Source organism: Opisthorchis viverrini, assembly GCF_000715545.1.
Source record: "Opisthorchis viverrini unplaced genomic scaffold opera_v5_67, whole genome shotgun sequence".
NCBI classification, from domain to species: Eukaryota; Metazoa; Platyhelminthes; class Trematoda; order Opisthorchiida; family Opisthorchiidae; genus Opisthorchis; species Opisthorchis viverrini.
The window spans coordinates 215,706-230,884 of NW_008751722.1; the positions used below are offsets into that span (position 1 = coordinate 215,706).

The 15,179-nt window shown below is 41.1% G+C and overlaps 1 protein-coding gene across 1 annotated transcript in view; it reads right to left on the reverse strand.

Moving 5' to 3' along the window:
* Positions 1–13,491, reverse strand: part of T265_13433 (hypothetical protein) — a gene marked incomplete at both ends in the record, with an annotated part of 30,697 nt that extends 17,206 nt beyond the window's left edge. The window contains 6 exons of the mRNA XM_009168850.1: positions 476–512; positions 5,265–5,431; positions 5,996–6,160; positions 9,041–9,156; positions 11,600–11,639; positions 13,267–13,491. Of these exons, the coding sequence (XP_009167114.1) occupies positions 476–512; positions 5,265–5,431; positions 5,996–6,160; positions 9,041–9,156; positions 11,600–11,639; positions 13,267–13,491 (750 nt within the window). The remainder of the gene's footprint in view (positions 1–475; positions 513–5,264; positions 5,432–5,995; positions 6,161–9,040; positions 9,157–11,599; positions 11,640–13,266) is intronic.
* Positions 13,492–15,179: the final 1,688 nt, after the last annotated feature.

The following is a 15,179-nucleotide window of genomic DNA, read 5'->3' on the forward strand; positions in this document are numbered from 1 at the left end:
CTGTTACAGGATGTAGGTCAGCTTTGTATTATTTTTCTTTTTGAATATGATAGAGAGGTTATCAACGCTGCTTCATTACCTGAATTGGACAAAAACATGAATGGCGAGGTGTATTATTTGAACTGACCGGTAACAGTCAAGCAGTCAGCAGCTGTACGAAACATTTCCTGTTTGATCAGGATCCCATAACTTCAGCATGACCTAAGGCCGAAGGTAATTTAACTTTCGAGTCCATTACCTGGTGGTATCTCTCATCTGAATTGCATTGCTTAAGTGTATTTACAGTGCACGGCGGTGTTTGGTAAATCTCGTGTAGACCGCTTTACAATAATGTTGGAGTTGAACGGGAGATGGTGTTTTTTTAAAAAAAATCACTCATACAAGAACAAAATAGCCCAATTATTCCATCAGTTTTGAGGCAAAATACACTGCGTCTGAATATTCACACATTTTTTTGCCGTTAACGGAAACATACCGGGAATTTCCACGAGAGTTCTCGTTTGAATCCATAGCTGTTACACAGAAGATTAAAAACGCAATGTAGAAAATCGTCCTGATTTCACATGTATGTGCACTTATGGTAAAATTTAATTTTAGTTACTTTGAAATCTCATACACGGCCGCAACGATTTGCCTGTTGTAATCTACCCGCAGTGTGGGAATCAGGCAGAAAACTGGATACCGATGATCTTCCAGTGATGAGAGAGCCTGTTCACGAACTTCAGGCAAGAAATATCCTAAGCAATGTTTCTGTCAAGTTCATCATTTTTAACTGTGAGTTTCAATGTTGTCTGTGCGGAGAAGAAAAAATACCGTTTTCATTTATATCTGTGACGATGCATTATCGGTGACGCAGGCACCACACACTTCGATTTTTAAAGTCCTCAATTACACCAGAAAACATATAGCACTAAGATTTTTCTATGGACAGTGTCATACAGTCCTTTTAAAAAATTCTGAAATGGTTCACCATTGGTGGCAAACCCTATACTCTCTGAGGATATCGGAATCACATTCTATGGAAAGCACTCAGGGGTATGTGAACAAAGATGTTATCAATGTGCATGTTGTAACGGATAGTAGGTGCACGTGTGGAATTGCTTGAAGGAGCAATTAAACGAAAGGGTAGCCGTCACAATGTAACAATGTTCGGTAGATGATCCAAGTAGGTTCGAAGTGGGTGAATTTCCTAGACCAAATATTCGGTGAATTAAGAGCAAACATACTGTGAATACCAGTTTAATCTTCTAAACATATTGCATGTATTCACCTGCTGAAAATGTAAGCAGGCTTCTTCTAGATGCCCAACATTTTGCAGAGTTGCTTTGAGACAGAGAATGTGAAGATAAAATGTTTCGCTTGCTTCGGTTTTGTTCCCAAACTATGAAAGCCATTTTAAAATTTATCGACCTTATCGTGATTAGCGGCCAGACATCAAGTCAATTTGATGGCACTATGTGGCGATGTTTACGATCTCTTGAGCATGCTCTTTCTACATGGGAATATGCGAGTTTGGCGAGACGATAATGGTAATTTTAAGCACACTACTAACGCTTTTGTCTGAGGCTGTTGAATGTCATGCCGTCTGAGTCGCCGATTGTTCCCAGGAACATATACCAGAAACTTAGAAAGGATTAAGCAGTAGCCCGTTGGATGATTTTAAATGAACAAGCTCTGTACTAGCTAGACGAAAACTCACAATAAATTACTCACAAGTCATTACACATAATCCAGTCTTTCCTTTGATTCCTTTAACACTTATCTGACATGTTGCGGCTCACGTTGACAATACTGTCGCGTAATGAAATGCCGGAAAAGTATAAGGTATCTGTCTTTTAAAACATGATCTTCAGATTAATACGGTTGAATTGCATCCCGAGCTATGCTGCATAGAAAGTTTGCCCCAGACAGAGGATTAGAAGCGCCGTGCTTTGCTCATAGAGTGAAAGCTGGGCCTTCCACAGGCTGTACTACAATGTTCAACCATGTTAAACTCAGGAAAACCTACCATATGATATCCATAATGCACCAAACGACCGCAAAGTAAAGATCCGTTAAATTGAACTATAAAATCCTGTTGTTTAGTCCTAATGGGGAGAAATTTTAGGATGAATATACTAATCTTCACTATCGACATCCGTGGCTATCTTAGCCATGAGAACCATGCACAGGTCCAGTCCCCTGGAATTTCTAGTGAGGCATCCTTTGGCTGGATGTCTTGCGTGAATTTGGATACCCCACGCAATTATGGTTCTCCACCGGTCACGTAAATAATAAAAATGGCTGTGTAATTTGCACCGCTAAATACTAATTTAGGCGTGGCGAAAATATCCGGCCAAGGGGGAGTCAATGATTGCCATCTTGGCAACTAAATTTGCGACTACTGAGCATCGATATTGAGACTGCCAATTCAACTGATTTACCGTCTGTAACTTTGCGACCAGCTGGTATACGGCCTACCCGTGCGCCACGTTCACCGTCTCTTATCCTGTTTCATTGTAATAAATCAGAATGTGGAAGAACTAAAGGCACTCCTGTAGCGAGAACAGCAGCAGATCGCAATATTTTAACCAAGCTTGTCACTTTATTGACGATAAACGCTACTCATAAGTCGGTTGAGAACTCTCACTGTGCAGTAGAGTATGACAAATGCAGTATTATAAACAACGGTTTCATATGAGTCGCCCGCCAAATTCATTTTACTTGAGCTCGCCAAAGTCTTAACGGAGCACTTATCCAACCATAGATCCATCTCCATTTAGTGACAGATACGTTTTCAGAATTTCTATGTACGCCGTTATAAACAGCATTATCATTCAAAATATGCGGCGCAAAATCGGATCAGTCAGCTTGCTTTTAAGGAAACTCGGAGCAGGTGAACATGGTAAGTATTGCAGTCATTTTTTGCATATACTCCAGAGAATTCCCGTTGCAGGAGACTGGTGCAAAACTCATCAGTATGTTTGGTCGTAATCTGTCAGTCTAACGCACGAAAATATTTCCAACTAAAGAAAGTCACAACAGTAGACTGAGTTACATACACTAACGTGGATATTTGAGGGCGGGGGGGACTGTGATTGCGTAATGACTGCTGATTAATTTGAATGTCTGATTTTCTTCCATGGTCTTCAAGTATCCAAAGATGACGACGCAAAGGGGAAAACAAGTATCAAAAATGTAACCACAACCAGATGTTATGTTGCAAACCGTTACGAAAGAGTGCATACGTACATAAAACTTGAAGCATGATTTATTAGTACTGCAAGATAAAGACATCTTAAGCTAAAGTTTACAGTGGGTCACTAATTATCAGAACCGCAAAGCACTGAGCACCAAAGAGATGCTAAGATTTTGTAAAATAATATTTCTTGTCTCGTCCTCCTTTGAAAAAGGGCAGAGAACTCAACAGTGAAATCGCACAAATTTTGTGTTCATAAATCTACTGACAAAGTGTAAAATGGAGGAAGTATAGTGCTATCTATATCTACCACTTTGTAGTTTTACTACAACTCGACAGGATACCGGACAAAACCGTTACATTTCGATCCACCCGGGTAATATTCTAACAATCTACATATTAATCATATTAACTTCATTATCCGGCAGTTAAAATTCAAGTTTTCTGTTTTCTCGAGCTTGGGTGTGGTTCTGTTACCATAACAAAGGGCTAAATTAAGCAATCGAGTAGGCTGTCTAACTCAAACGAAGTTCGTTTGTGTCAATAATTACCAGGATATACTTATCACATGGCAGGTGAAACATATTTTGCACGCAACTTCGTGTATTGAATGCATGGGTATTATTCCACCAAGCGTTTGCAGTTAAAACTGGTGAAGTTCAGGTTTACGTATTCAGCGTTATCATTAATGAAACGCATTTAGAAATAGAACGTCCAATTTGGTGCGTCATAGGGTGGGTCTGAGGTGAGAATATGAGAACCAGAATCAACAAAGATGATTCCATTTGGTAGCGCATTCTGAAAATTTCAGTTTCAAGTTTAAATCTATCCAAAGAACAGACAGCATACAAAAGCGAAGCAAATGTGACTTGAGGAAGACTTTTTTCACGGTTTTCGGAGGCGTGGCTAAAATCAATAGGGTATATACCCCCCAGTGACACATCTTCAACTGGTTTCTGATTTCCCACTGGTCTCAAGTCAAGATGCGAAGGGTTTCTGCACTCAGACGGTGAACCATAATCGAATGAATTGACAATACCGATAGTTGGCGCAAACTTATAGACCCAAACGTCCGCGTATTAATTTTGGTAAATTCTTTCCCTCCAAGTCCTAGAATATGTGTAGCAGAGGTTTGTTATGTACCTACACGCATCAGCGCTATGCAATTTAATTTGTGAGCATTTTCGTTTGCAGCTAGTAACAAGTAGTCCATATGAACTATTTCACTTTAAAGCACCGTAGCGCTGTGATCAACAGAGAACAAATCCAGCAAATCCAAGATCCATATTTTTTGATGTAGTGCGGAACGTGTGCCAGACATTTTCGCGTAAAAATAATACCATATTGCAACAGCCCTTTTTTACAGCTCCAGATTCATTATTGGTGTTCCTGCTCGCTGAGAATAAGGGTTGGGAATAAAAATATCAGCGTCAGAGCTCACATCATCTCAAGCCTTGAGTTCCCTTTTTAAACTTGTAGATTTTTCTGTTCCATCTGTGTAATCCTGGAGTGAAGACAGTTCATTTATTTTCTTGGATGACGGAAGCAAACAGACTCATTCTTCCCGTAGCCTATTTTTCCCCACAAGTCCAATGCAATAACTGGACGTTATCGTTAAAAGTTTGAGCAATACTGTACCACGCAGCAACAGGTCTTTTTGCGCAGTGCATTTTAACACCAATTCCAGAGATAATCAACCTGTGGTGAGAAGTCAAGTTGATAGCTTCTGCAAGAAATCACGGCCAACGCGTAACATAGAAAATCCGAAAACCCATCCTCAATGGCTAGCCAGCCCGAAGAATGAAGAGCAATGAGTATATCAGAGAGTTCATGATCCGAAAAGCCCGTTTAGACGCGAGCACTGTTCCATATTCTCTAATCTCACCTATGTTTTTGTCTAGAGCAAATTCATTTCCAACAATGTGCAGACATTTTGACCAGTCACCTACTGAGCAGCTTAAGAATGGATTACAAAACCTCACTAATAAAATTCTCACTTCGTTTTCCTAATAATGGGACACATTGGATAACAAGCTTTCTACAGTGACCATCGCGTACAAAGTTGACCAACAAACAAAACACTTACAGTTCATTGATCCGTATATCCTCATGGTTCCCACGATTGAGAAAGACGCAGCCAGGGAAGACGAGATAGGCGGCAAACAAAATGCACAGCACCTCCACGGACTTGTAACCTCGATCGACAAAGTCACCATTGAAGATTATGCGATTTTTCTCGGAAGGTAGCCCGTTCTACAAAACATTCGCACCGTTTTTAACATTAATTTGGCATTCCGGGTTGCAGTTTGACAAAAATCATGAAGACTTCGTGACATGCAAACTTGGTAAAATTTTTCTAAGCAGAATTTTGTCTCCAAATCAAGGGACTCATGGCTGAACTTGGGTTTCACTCTGATTCCTTCTTGCGGAAACATAATGGAAGGTGAAGGTCAGTAGTCAGTGGCATCAGCTTAACATACGCTACTAAAGTTAACGGACACGAGTTATCTCGTGTTGGTAGTGTCAAAAAATTCCTCGGAATGCATTTATTAGCACAGTTTCCCTTCTTTCAAAGCCAAAATGAAAAACAGACTCTTGGACTAGTGTTTTTGTTTGCCCTAAAGCACCACCAAGATTTAACGACCTAACTAAACTCCTATTATCTCTCAAAATGTAAGATCTATCAAGCATTTTCATTTGTTACCGGCTTTTTGATAACTAGTTTTATAGATCTTCATTTACCCATCGGTTATCAATAACACAGGGGTGAGAAACGTTATATAATATTCACGATGGAAAACGCTGACTTTCACATACTTGACTGAAAAATTGTAGCAAAGCTTGGAGGTTTCCATGCAAATCTCCACAAATGCTCACAAAAGAGTTCTCTTCTAGTTGAATTTCGCTGATATTTGGTTCGTGCTGCAAGGCATTTGCAGCTTCACTGACGATTCGCTCGAACCATTCTTTAGTTACCCGTTTCTAAAACATCAATAAAAATAGGGATTTCACGCGTGTGTTGCCTGTGCACAATGCTTTCACTAGTTTCATGCCTTACGCGCAAAACTCCCGCAGTAGAGTGGGAAATTTACGCCAACCTAACAACCCCCCAAGCCAACTATAGGGTTTTATCAGTCTTCCGCTCATCAGACGTGTCAGATTCGGTCCTCGAATTTTCACCAGTCTTATTTCGCTTAAACACCACGGTAAATGCGGGCAGAGTTAAACACTAGTGTTTAAACGCAGCTGATGAACAGTCTGCTGCACAACATAAACGGGACTTAGAATTGGGTTCGTCACTGAAAATATAAAAGATTATAACTTGCATGCCCTGAACAGTGGTTCTTTGATTAGGAGAAATCCGGAGACGACACCTTCTGGCTGAGTCTCAAACAACACAGTAATAGAGAAGGACCCCAATGAGTTTGCATTATTATGAAAACGGTATATTGTTTCCAGAAATAATATATGGATATCTTCAACGTCGGATCCGCATCTGCAGTCACCTTTTGCTTAAGGTCAGTCAACAAGGGAATGCTATTTTAGGTTTCACAAAAACGCAATGGTATATGCGAAATACATATACTTGCGAACAAATTGAGTCTTGCGAAAGAGTCACTTGGAACCCAGCTTAACCTCTCGTTTATGATATTCCTAAGCAACTGAATGTGCTGCACTAGGCCACCTCATGTTTCAGTTGGTAATATATTCGAGATATCTCAATAAATGTATAGAATTGATACACAACTCATAGGGTTGTTTAAAATTTTTCGATAGCCTATGACCGGTTTCGCCCAAATCAGGGTTCATCAGGAATGCGCAGTCCCGAATTTCCGTCAACTTGATGTTTTACGTGAAACCAAACTGCACGAAATTAGCGAAATACACCCAGCTGCAGACAAATTTTGTTTTATGAGAGACACTTCGAACCCAGCTGAATCGCTCGTCTATGGGGCTGCGCCTAATTGCTGAGCACCAATAAGGGCGAAAAAGTTTATGAGCTGTCGAAGAATTTTCAGCAGCCTTATGAATAGTGCACTATGTACAAACCGTGATATTTGGTCCAATTCCACTTTCCACGCTGTGTTGTCTCACATTAAAGTAATACATTTTGATAAGAAAAGCTTGCGAGAAACCAAATGTGATGTTCCCATAATATTAGTTAGACCACATTTTTTTGAGTCCGGAAAGCGCCCGTGGTTCATATATAGTAACAGCGATTCATTACAAAAATTGCTTACTGTGTACGACAAAGGAACTACAGAAAAGGGGGAGACCTTTGTCCAATATGTGGCAGGTACAGGAACCTGGCTGAAATTCACTCATGGAATACCAAGATAGGAATTTGTGGACCATTGGTTTATTTTAGTTTAGGGTAAAAATAAACTATGGAAAAGGTCCCTCACTTCCCAAAGACCCTTACTGTACAGTGGGTGTGGAACCAGTTCATTTGTGTCACTGCATTTCGATATGCCTATGATAGGCTCTATGATGGGACACAACTACACTCAAGTTTTGCATTGTAACTTGAAGCCATTAAAAGCCAGTGAACAGCATCTCCAAAAATCTTGCCCTCCATTTTTAAACACTATACCGTAGGTATCTCCTTACGGTCTCTGTCAAGCGCCACTGTCTTGGAAGAATAAGTCCAGCTGCACATGAGCACTGGAATTAGAGAGTGCATATAATTGTAGTACTTTACACACTGGAAAAACAATCGGTCAGTGGACAAACATCACTCTCTTTTCAATCGCGTCTAACGTTTTGAAAAAAAAAACGGCTGACCAATGTGTAAATACTTCACAAGAGTTTCCAGCCCTACAGGTAACGCGGTTAAATAATGCTTCTTTTGAACTCGCTCTAGTAGCGTCATCCAATGGCCCCGGATATGTGTTCTTTTCCAAAAGTCCGTCTGAATAGCCTTCGCTCATGTGCACAAAAATGTACGCCAGTCGTAAACGGTATGAACGATGACAATGCAGAGTTCATTCTAGGGCTGTGATTCTTACTTTACCTGAATACAAAAAATCAAATGCCCACCTCATTGCAGACAAATTGGTTGTCCTGCTGAGTGGCATACGAGTAGTAAATGAGTGGTGTGTTTCGTCCAAACTATGGATATTATATCGGTTCTGTTGCATCACTTAGTAAATAAAAGTGATGATGATACTCTCTTGATCGCAAAACCATTTTTAATCCCTTCTTGGGGGGAAGACACTGCTTGTAAATCCCATAAAGATTTTTCGACTGAAACATGAAGCGGCCGTTGTGCGGCACATTCAGATGGAGAGAAGCACAGATGAGGAATTCGGTTGGGTTGTCCACATGAAAGCGCCGTTGTGCGGCACATTCAGATGGAGAGAAGCACAGATGAGGAATTCGGTTGGGTTGTCCTCTCAACACCCAATTAGTTTTCAATAGAGCAAATGTTCTTCATATTCTTCGTTGATTTTTCCAGAAATGAGAATCTAATGGACTCAAAATGCGGCAGACGCGCTTAGAAACGCGTGCACACTCTAAAAGATTCAGCGAGTATAAGTTATCCGGGTTATTAACCTAACCACGACCAACAAAGGCTTCAAACATTGAATTGTACAAGACTCCAGTTAATTTTGAAACCGCCGAACTTGTCCAGTGTTCCCTATATAAACCAGATGATAACTGAAGGTTGTTATTCACTGGGTGACCCTTAGGTAGTTTGAATCTACATTCCTTCTGGTCAGTACGGTACCAAAATTGCAGAATATTGTCCCAAGCTGCCAGTTTAAACTTAGTTTTAGTAAAAATTCATGAATATAATGAACGCTCGCGTAAAGAGAATGAAATACTTTGGTCCATAAAGGACCTAACTTTTCAGCTCACCTTTGTTGAAGCAAGCACGTGCAAAAGGTTCTTGAATTCACGCTGGCCAAGTGGAAAATTTACTTCATCCGAACTGTCTACCCAGATCGCCGCAGCACCACAAGGGGCATTCGACACTAGATGACCCGAAAACACAAGCAACATTACGATATGATATATTTGCAGTGGCCTCCGTGAAATACGGAGAATTTGAAAAGAAAGATCATCTAGAAGAACATCTATGTTCATGGCGAGAAACCCTTGATCTCGGGAGCGAGGCTTTTAGGACATGTACACTCATGGTTATGAGGAAAACATCCTACGCTTGTCAGACGTATGGATACCGAAACGCAGTTTATGTAGAATGCGAGTTTATAGACCAGAAAGTTCCCTCTCACTCTGTAAAGCTTGGGAGAGTTCAGCGGTTGATATACACACTTAATGACCGGAAGGTTACTGGCTCGATCCCAACCTCAGGAGCTGACAGCTTTCGTCTAGGCTTGGGCAACCTGGGAGAATCACAGCCCCCGAGCTTCCTTCAGAGAGCATGCAGCTAGGCACCGAATGGGTGGTACAGTTGGGCGACGAGACTGACAATATCCTGATAGGAATCGCATGGACCATGGGCTGGCAGTGTTGCCTTTCCTTCATAGGAACGGAACCAGGAAATCAAGGAAGATTGGATTCGACTCCCGTGCAAGCATCACTTATGTTCGATTCTTCAAGTAATTGCTGATCTTCTTCTAGGACGAAGACTTTAAAGGGGGTTCTGCCGTGTTTTACAATGTCAGTAAACATTGATCCCCTTTATTTTGTACGATTTATGCTAGAGTTACCGACCATCAAGAAACACCATTCTATCAGGAAGACGACCTTAGAACGCGCAAGGCTACAAATACAAGAGGGCGACAGTTTGTCATACGCTGTCAAGCAAATCAGTCAATCAGGAACGAGAGAAATCGATACTGGGTAGATATTGCAACTAATGTGGAAGCTGCATCAGATGTTGATTGACTTGTGGGACTATTTTGTCTGCTGCGAAGAGTCTCAGATAGAGGATGAACTATCCAACATAGTCTACTTGCAGACTTTTTCCGCTTCAAAGATGAACTTTCAAACACGTCCCTGAACGTGCATCAGTGTACTTATTCCCTGTTTTTGAGCCGCACACTTTTGTAAAAAAAAGCTGACCTTCCAGAAGAAAGAATCATAGCCCATGTCGTTGGGTATGTCGCGTATGTACCGTCGCCGTTTTCGCCCAATCATTGACTGTGTTTGGTCTGCAATAGTTTACTGCAACTATCCATTTGCAGCACAGCACAGATTACAAATCCGTTTGTGGCAACATTTGCCGTACAATCTAACTCTATGTAGCTTCCGTATGTACAGCGGAGAGTTGGTTGACATTTAATTGCCATCTGGGGTTCGACAGAACAGTCCGTCATACTGTTCGGCTTTGTATTTGACCGAATACTACGCTACTAAGTAGAGGATAGCAGGAAGTGGATATCAGCAGAATATGCTGGTGCCGAAACGTCGGTCCCCAAACAGTTGTATTCACTGCAGTTCATTGCAGTTTATGACAGGTCGCTCGTGGAATCTGTCGACCTAGAGATCAACACCCCAAAGGCCAGGACTATGGATCCATCTGGGATTTGGTGTGGTAGAACACTCACAAAGTGAGCAAAATGGCACTGTAGTACATTTTCGAATGGTAAAGCCAAGGATGTAATCAAGGTTTGCTTGCATCATTCCTACAACTGGATGCGCAGAGAATAAGAGAAAAGTAATATGAGTCCACAGTCCGAATCCACCAGTCCGCGTCAAAATTGTCTTACTGTATGCTTGAAAGACCTGATCAATGGGCGCTTTTGTACGCTCACAAGAGCTAGGTTTTAGAATATTGATGACTGAGGAATGGTCTTGTGGTAATCCCTAAAGTATGTTGAAAGCAGACTTGTGCAAATGCTATAGGAACGCTTGGCAAAAGTATCTAGCCCCACAGATGACTTGAACATGTTCTTTGCAACTCAGAGACATAAATGAAGTCGTTTTCGAGGTGGTCGGCTGCAAACCTGGATTGGCATTTGTAAGTCCAATTTTGAATTATTGGATCTGCGGGCTATCCAAGACCCATGCCATTGAAGCTACTACTAATTTAACATCCGTGCGAGTCCGTTTTAGCGTCAGCTTAGACAACCCACTCATCAGCTGATAGCCAAAGCAAAGTAAAGTGAGTGACAAAGTGTTTATAGCAGGATGGAATGGGCGATCCTACATATGATACAGGTGTTTTCCTTGATTGCAACTGTTCGGCCAAACTAGCACCATCTCAAATGCAGTCCAGTTATTCATTTCAGTGAAGAGAGATTAATTGTAGGACAACTGTGTCGCTTTTTAAATTTATTGGTTTCAACAAATTAAAATACCCTCACAGTTATAGACAGTGTAAAAAAGTAGGTGGTGCAAACGTGAGACGATTGTGCCACAGTGTACTGAGGTATTGGTGCAACACGTGTGAGGATAATGGTGCATGTAGTGGACTAGCCAACGCTGTGTTGAAAATGCGGAGATACTTACCAACAGTTTCACGACTGAGTTCTGCAAAAAATTCCGCGACCTAAAACCCATATAGTTACGCTATCAAGGCTCTTGTCTTACGTAAATAATTGGTTTTGACGGTTGAGGAGGCTGTCTAACAGTCATCTCGACTACGTGGTTGGATGTGTACAAAAAGCCAAATAATATAGTGGCACACCATTCTTTTACTTTCATTAAAACTGCATCCGCTGGTCATGCAAAACAAAATCTTCATTTCTCTTGTTTAAATAGCAGTAATGACAGAATATTAACCACATTTGTGCTGTAAGTGCAAACTAGGCAAACCCACGTTCACTAGAAGGAATTTGAACGGAGTTAATTTAATGGCCACAAAATCACTTCTTTTCGCCTATTTGGTCGTTTCTAGCATGCTATAGTGGGGTAATGGCAACATGCCCACAGTGTATGTCGGATGTCCACGGCACAAATCCTTCTACGGCCTTAGATGACTGATAACAATAAGCCGTTAGAAGAGCGAAGCGTTCATCTGCTCAGGGTAGATCATTTCGGAACATATATGAGCTGCTCTCATGTGATATCGCCACCTCAACCGGTTCGAAAAGTCTGCCTCACACCACTCCACTTCTTAAGGTTCATTTAGTGTTTCAACAGAACTGCTACACTTAGCAAACAGACTAACAATCAAGCCTCATGCCTGAGCTACCCCCAATTCGTGACAATACTTTTTTTCAATAGTTTTGCCATTAAAAAAGACTGGGGGGAGCGATTTTCCTGCTTTTGAGATATACTGGGCTTTTTTAAACCGAACTTGCCAAATTAAGACTCACAAATAACCAGTGGAAACAAACGCTCAGAATTAAGCAGCAGAACATGTTTGCAAACAGGCTACCGTATGTGTCAGTATCATGAATGATTTTCTTCACAAGATATTTTACTCTGTCCTTATACCTAGAAGAACATGCGCTCAAATCTGGTGAATGAATATCACCACTGAAGGTTCAGTATGACGGTTTGGTATTATTCGAGCCTGCTGTCTTCTCGTCCCTGTACAATAAACCTAAACAGTTGACTCCACTAGTGGCTGGTATGGGTTGTCCTTCGAGCATGCCAAATAAAACTGAAAATGTAAAATGCCCTGCAACTGGTTAGAAGCAAAACGATTTGGGTGATAAAAACGATTGACATGTGAAACCAGTCGGACCCGATTTTAAACCATTACGATCTCAGTTGTGATGAACATGCCACGAAGGTTCTGCTCTTATTCTGAGGATCTCACTATGTGCAGCTTAAAAAATATAGACAGGAAATCACAGAGATTATAAACGTCGGGTAATGACGGTTTTGGCTTACTTAAACCAACGGGGTACTAAAAACCGTGTTTCTTCCGTCGGTAAATTGAAATCGATACAATTTCAATTAAAGCAATGCATTCAGCATCGAACCCAGACCCAAAATAAATGGGTGTGATTTGAAAAAACTCAAGGAAACCAAAATCACAAGAAATATTGTTCAGTAGTATCTTTGGCAGTTATTTTTTATCATTGTTAATGAAAACAACTGAATGGGAACACCATATAGGGGAATCTACTTGAGTGTAACATTGCCGATTGGTGTGTGAACCCTACATAGAATTGCCTAGTCCAGCAACGGATGCCATAAACAAGATGAGATTCATACCAACGTACCCGGTTCAAATCACCTTCATCTCTTGTGTATTCAAAGGCTTGTAGAACGCGCCATGCACATTGTCTGCGAACCTCGAGTTTCGCAACAACCTTTCTATACCAACATTGAATGAGCACAGCGGCTCGGAAAGCTGCAACGAAATATTGTAAAATATCGAAACAGGATTGTTTGAATCTGTAAGGATGCGAAAACCGCGAAACTATCAGTAAAATTTGTTGTTTCATGTACCCGTCAGACCTCCACCGCCAACTACGCAATACATAACTGTTGCAATAGTTTCAGCAAACAAGGGGATGCGCGGTTTGAAATAAATTGTGCTGATATCCACAAATGGTGAAACTTTATCCCCAGGAGACTGCTTAAGTCAATCTGATGATATTTTTATAACTGTCCGTTTTCCCAACCAAGCTGTCTAGGTATTAAACTAAACTGTTTTGACCGGCAGACAATCCAGCACTACACTCTGTGCATAAATTTTGGTCATCGGTTCCAGACCGTAACGTGGAAAGCTGTAAGATTCCACCATCATTCATTTAAGAGATTATACGTTGTTTGGTGTACGTGAAGTCAAATTAACCCACTACAGGGACCAGGCGTTGACTAAAGTGACTAGCCTTTCAGGCTAGCTTTGTCATGCAATGTCGTCCGTTGTTCTACTAAGGAATCCGCTGCTAGCATTACCCGGCTTCTGTCGTCACCCCTGTGCTTTCCACTGTTTTTTTTTAAAACTTTTTCGTACACTGTGCTCTCCGCTTTAGCTTAATGGTCTTTGAACATTTGAATGCCTAAACCTTCAGATTCAAGACCCTGTGATTTACCCAGTTTATGTGTGCATTTTTCTTGAACGTGCAGAGTCAAAAAGAGTATCTGAAACATCTATTTATCTATAGACTGGACTCGCATCCTGAATCAAACCATGAGAACTTGCACTCAGGAATCATAATTTCCTTCATTTCTTCAAGTGAGCTAACCGAATGAAACACTAATATTGGTTATGACAATACAAATAGTGATGGTAGAATATCAGTTCGCCGTTACGGCAGTTGTCTGAGGACGGATATGTTCTTGGTAGGCGCGACTGTTTAAATTCCAAAAAAAGTATGATATAGAAATCGCACATGATCAAGTGGATCTTTAAATGTCGGCTCTCGAGAACTCTAGCAAATCAACCTCTCGCACCTTATAAAAGACCACATCCATCTTTATTTCCTATTCACCACACGAGCGGTAATAATCAGTGGAAATAGTCGAAACAGGGCACACTGTCCTACGTGCTTGTGTAAAGGGAACTACAGCAATTACCCGGTGGAAGAACCACTTAAGTCATACCCACCACCATAGAAACCACACGAGAGCGTTTCCAGTCCAGTGCAAATTAATGTGCGGTACTACCAGAGGATGACTACTTTAAGGGAAGTAGTCAATAGCACCATGATTGCATCTGTCAGTACATCAAATCATTAAAAAACAGCTCCGGGGTTTGGATAACAACCTACATTCATCAGGGTGATGATCACCAGAAAAAGTCAGAACTTACGAAATCTGACCCGTTCCGGCGTTAGGGAACGCGTGACTACACTGAAAACTTCATTTATTGAGTATAACGTCGGGAGTAAAATAAGCGACTCAGGCTGGCATAGCTTGGCCACCTTTGAAAGCCAAATATAGTGTAGAGATTCTCCTTGTACATCGTACATATCACGCTTGGGAGGTATAGGGTGCAAACGTTTTTCAAAATATCTGTCTGGATGAACATTCCGTCAAAACATCGTCACAAAAAATTCTGTTCCCTCCATCAGGGTACTTCACAACAATACTTCTCAGCTTTGTTGTATACACAGCGTCCCCAGCTTTGGCTAATCCTCAATTGAACAAAGCCACTACGGTTCATATGCTGTCCATTTGATGTGGG